This window comes from Callospermophilus lateralis, chromosome 10 (assembly GCF_048772815.1).
Source record: "Callospermophilus lateralis isolate mCalLat2 chromosome 10, mCalLat2.hap1, whole genome shotgun sequence".
Lineage (NCBI taxonomy): Eukaryota > Metazoa > Chordata > Mammalia > Rodentia > Sciuridae > Callospermophilus > Callospermophilus lateralis.
The window spans coordinates 121,549,192-121,554,279 of NC_135314.1; the positions used below are offsets into that span (position 1 = coordinate 121,549,192).

At 43.7% G+C, this 5,088-nt stretch overlaps 1 protein-coding gene across 1 annotated transcript; it reads left to right on the forward strand.

Annotated features, from left to right (window-relative positions):
• The first annotated feature begins 4,055 nt into the window (after positions 1–4,055).
• LOC143642190 (proline-rich protein 23C-like) lies at positions 4,056–4,784 on the forward strand. The gene has a single exon (XM_077110351.1). The coding sequence runs from the start codon at positions 4,056–4,058 to the stop codon at positions 4,782–4,784; it is 729 nt and encodes a 242-aa protein (XP_076966466.1).
• Positions 4,785–5,088: the final 304 nt, after the last annotated feature.

The window sequence follows — 5,088 nt, forward strand, 5'->3', positions numbered from 1 at the left end:
TCGATTATACATTGAAGATATTGATTCAATAGCTAGCATTTTAAGAGGAAGCTAAAATGTGATAATGAAGGGCAGAGATGGAAGAATTGCTGAAGAGAGGTTCTCAAAGAGGCAAGATGCAATGAGATAGTTTACACAGGTGAAGGGAGTAGCCCAGGCTAGAACATGGATATTTGGCAGGGAAAAGCAGAGAAGGCAGAATATATACTCCCCATGCATCTTGGTAGGTAGATGTGATTATGGCAATTTGGGGAAATCTCCTGATTGCTTTTATTGTCTCTGTGAAAAGGAAATAAGGGGACCATCTAGGAGTGAGCATGAGAAATGAAATAGAGGAGGCTTGAGAAAAGAGGAGAAAGTAGGCAACATTCATCTAGGAAAGTTAAGTGACTGGACTTGAGCAATACAGTTAAATCACTACCCAGCATTAGGAATCCACCTATCGGAATCCATTATATTTAGACAGACATCATTCAATGGAGTTGAGTGGTTTTTTTTTCTCCAAACACATTAGAGGCAGATAGATTTGACCTGCTAAGCAGGACAAAGGGAAAGGATGCAAAGTTATAAACACGGCAGTGACTATCATGTTGCACATGGAATCTAAGTTCCAGAAAAGGAGGGAAATGTGAACATAAGGGTGTCAGCTTCTGTGAAAATATGATAGGAGAAATGGATTTTTCCCCCCAGGAGGGCTGAGACGGATCAAGTTTGGATATTTAGAAGACTGAACTAGGAGGTTAGAAGTGGCACTCTGAAAATAAAATGTTTGAAATTGTGATTATAGAGGGGTCACAACTAGGAGTAATGGAAGGTCAAGCATTTAAGTCTTACAGGAGGGAGGACAAAAGTGGTAAAAGGAAAGAGGACTTAGAGGTCACCTTTCAGGGAAAAGTCTATGAGAATATTCAAAGTATATCAGAAGTAGAACTATGAAAATAATAGGAAATCAGGTAATAAGATCATCAAAGACTATAGGAGAGCCATAGACACTTGATTAGAAATCTGATAAGTAACTGGTGTGTAGTATACTGAGACCCAATTTTTTAAGTTAAAAAAAACAATAGAAGAGAGGAACATTTTATAGAAAATATAAAAAATAATTGCCAATAATTATATGAAAAAAATGATGTGGCCTCACAGGTAATCAGAAATTCGAAATGAATACACAGGGTAGTACTTTACTATACCAGGTAGGAAAACATTTAAGAATCCGGCAATAAGAAATGTTTGCAAAGCAAGTAAGCCAGTCAATAAATGGGTAAATGAATTGTAAAGACACTTCTCAAAAGAAGTATAAAGGGTCAACAATTATATGAAAAATGTTCAACGTTTTTAGCCATCAGGGAAATGCAATCAGCAAGGCCCTGGGTTGGATCCTCCGGACCACATAAAAATAAATGAATAAAGGGAAATGCACATCAAAACTATATTGAGCGGTGGTGCACGCCTGTAATCCTAGCTGCTAGGGAGGCTGAGGCAGGAAAATTGTGAGTTCAAATCCAGCCTCAGCATCTGAGTGAGGCCCTTAGCAACTCAGTGAGACCCTGTCTCTAAATAGAATACAAATAAGGACCTGGGGATGTGGCTCAGTGGTTAAAAGCCCCTGGCTTCAATCCCCAGTACAAAAACAAAAAAACCTATACTTAGATTCAGTGTCACTTCAGTTAGAAGGGCAGCCATCAAGAATACAAACAATAAATGCTGGTGAGGATGGGATGCCAGGGTAAGGAACTCTTACACACTGTTAGTGGAAATATAAATAAGTACAGACACTATGGAAATCAGTGGGGGTTCCTCAAAAGGCTAAAACTAAATCTGCCATATATCCAGCTATACCACTTTTGGGTACTAATCAAAAAATAAAAAATAAAAACAGCACATTTTACAGATAACATGCATACCATGTTTATTGCAGCACGATTCACATTAGCCAAGTTATGGGATCAACAAAGGTGTCTGTCAACAGATAAATGGATAAAGAGAAAAATTATATATATATATATGTCTGTGTGTGTATGTATATATACATATATGCACACACTCACACACTATGCAGCTTTATTCAGATATAAAGAAGAACAAATATGTCACTTGCAGAAAAATGGATAAAACTGCAGACCATAATTTTTTTGAGTGAATAAGTCAAAATCACAGAGAAAATACCATGTGTTTTCTCTCATGTGTGGAAGATAGGAGGGAATAAAAGGACCCCATGAAATTAGAAGGGAGACTAGGAGAGTAGAGGGAAGGGACCAGGGGAGAAAAGAAGGAACAGTGGGGGAAGCCCTGGGGAATGAAATTGATCCAATTATGGTTTTGTGTGTGTACAAATAAGCAACAGTGAAAGTTACCATTCTGTACATTTTATATGCACTGATGAATGAAAGAAAAGCAGGCTGACCAACAGACAGGCAGGCATATGAGAGATAAATGTTTGAAAGAATGTAGTGAAATTGAAACACACTGGGCTCCCGGTAATGTAAACCAAGAAAAAAAAACATTGGAAATAAAACAGGGAAGACACACATGTTCATTTCAAAGGCACACACAGTACCAAATCAGTGTTTGTTAGGTGTATACAATAAATAAATAAATTAAATATATTTGATTTAAAGCCACTATTCTATTTGATTCTACAACCAACATAAATGAAGTGTTTAATTTTGAGAATTTTTGCTTTACCATTTAGAGCCTCAGCTGTTGTAAGGGAAAAAAAGATCATATTTGGCAAGACCTGGGTGAGAAAGTACCAGGGATAGAACCCAGGGGTAACAATTTAACCATTGAGCCACATCCCCAGCCCTTTGGTTTTTGAGACAGGGTCTCTCTAAATTGCTTAAGATCTCTTTAAATTGTTGAGGTTGGCTTTAAACTTGGGATCTCCTGGTTTCAACCTGCCAAATCCCTCAGATTACAGACATGCAGCACCACGCCCAGAAAAATCATTTTTTAAAACAGTAAAATGGTGGACATAGAAGTGCTCAATAAAAAAAGAAAAAGTTAATTGTATTGCTTTAATTTTAATAATGAAATTAACAATTTTATTACAGGCCTTAACCTTCAGGAACGAACTGCCATAAAGCTTTTCATTTTAGTATTTAAAAAGCACTCTTCCTAAAAGAAAAATCTGCATTTTTCATTTATTCTTAAGATAAAACGATTGTCAAACATTAAAAAGAATTTCAGGCCAGGCATGGTGCTGCAAGCCTGCAACCCCAGCAACTTAGCAGGCTGAGGCAAGAGGATCAGGAGTTCAAAGCCAATCTCAGCAACAGTAAGGCTCTAAACAACCTAAGGACACCCTATCTCTAAATAAAATACATAAAGAGCTGGGGATGTGGCTCAGTGATCCAGTGCTCCCAAGTTCAAAGTACCTCCCCATCCCCTCAAAAAAAATAATTATAATAAATTCAGAATGGGAATGTAGATCAGGGGTAGAATGCTTGCTTAGCATGTATAAGTTCCCCAGTTCAAATCCCAGCACCAGAAAGAACAAAGGGGGGGGGGGGGGACTTTAAGTAGCCTTTGGGTGGGTTGTTGGTTGGGGATTACTAGGTGCAGGGGTGTTTTTGAGTGTTTTCCCCAGAATCCTGGAATACAAGAATTCTAACATTAGCCATCTTGAAATTCTATGCCTGTTTTTATCCCTCCACGCAAGAATAACCAGTGATTCTGCCCACCAAGGACCCACACAGGTATTTCCCCACAGAGACCCACCACAGCCAAAGCTATTAGCCAGCCGACTCCTCCCATCTAGGGGCGGAGCTCCGTAGGGGCGGGGCTTAGCGTGACAATGGAACTTGGGTTGAGCAGGCAATATAACTGGCCCTCCAGGGCGCATCCGGGTCAGTGCATAGGAGCAAGGTTCCAAAGCCAGACGCCAAGCACAGCAGCGGGCGCAGATCCACAGAAGCCAGGACTGCGGCCCACCCGAAAGCTTAGCGCACCTCACCTATCCTCCTGACCCGACTGTTACTGCGCGCAGCAACTGCCACCTGTGCCCCGCACTCACTTTGCCCCGAAACGGGAGCATCCACCACAGCGCCTTCGACATGGTGGGCATTCGTCCACGAAGCCCCAGCGCCTGCCCCGCGCCCTGGGGGGGACCACAGCCTGAAGGACCTGGTCCTGCCAAACGCCGCCGACTAGACGACCCTGCAGACCCCGCAGAGCCCCCAGCGGCACCCAACCTGCAAAACTCTGCAGCATCAGCAGCAGCAGCCAACGCCACCGCGCTCCCCTCCGTGGTGGTTCTGGCAGCGGGCTGCTCCTTACAGGTACCCATGGACGACGGCCACCTGGTGCTACAGCCTGCGCCATCCTCGGTCCTGCAAGTGAATCTCCAAGGACACAACCTCATTCTGATCCCTGAGGGCCTCGTGGGAGCCACCGACCAACGCCCAGGAGCCCAGGGAGACTGTCCTGAAGACCCGGAACTGGGCGCCTTCCTGAGACCCCTCGGTGAGAACAGGGTCGTCGAGCAGGGATTCTTCTGCGAATTTATGCCAGAGATCGTCAGAAAAATAGAGGAGTTCGAGGAGCAATGGATGGACCCTCCAGCCGGCCCGCGGGGGCCCATCCCATATCTCCCTGCTTGGGCCCCCACCCCTAGTCCAGTGAGGCGCTCTTCTAATCCCGCCTACGACGTGGATTTCCACCTTCTGAGGCCCTTCCCCACCTCACCGCTGCAACCTCTACCTCCCTCTCCAAGTTCAAGTCCCCAGGCGCCTCCTCAGTGCTCTCCACGCCCTAGGAGCAAAGCCTGCAGATGTCTCTTCTAGGAAGAAAGGAACTTCTCCCCACCCCACCACCGGACCCAACTCCTGGACACTCTCCTGGGGGCATGCTGGATCCTCAGAGCCCCTCAATAGTCAGCAATTCTGTGCTGACAATTGTTTTTTCTGTACCGGATTGTAAGGAAATAAAGACTTCAGGAAGAGAAGGCAGACTCCACAATTCATCTTGGAAATGGAAAATCTTCAGGGAAACCAAAAACTGTGTTTTCAGATTTTGGAGACTTCTTCACAGGATCATTCTCTAAACACACACACACCATTTCCCTGCATTTTGTAGACGTTGTTTTCT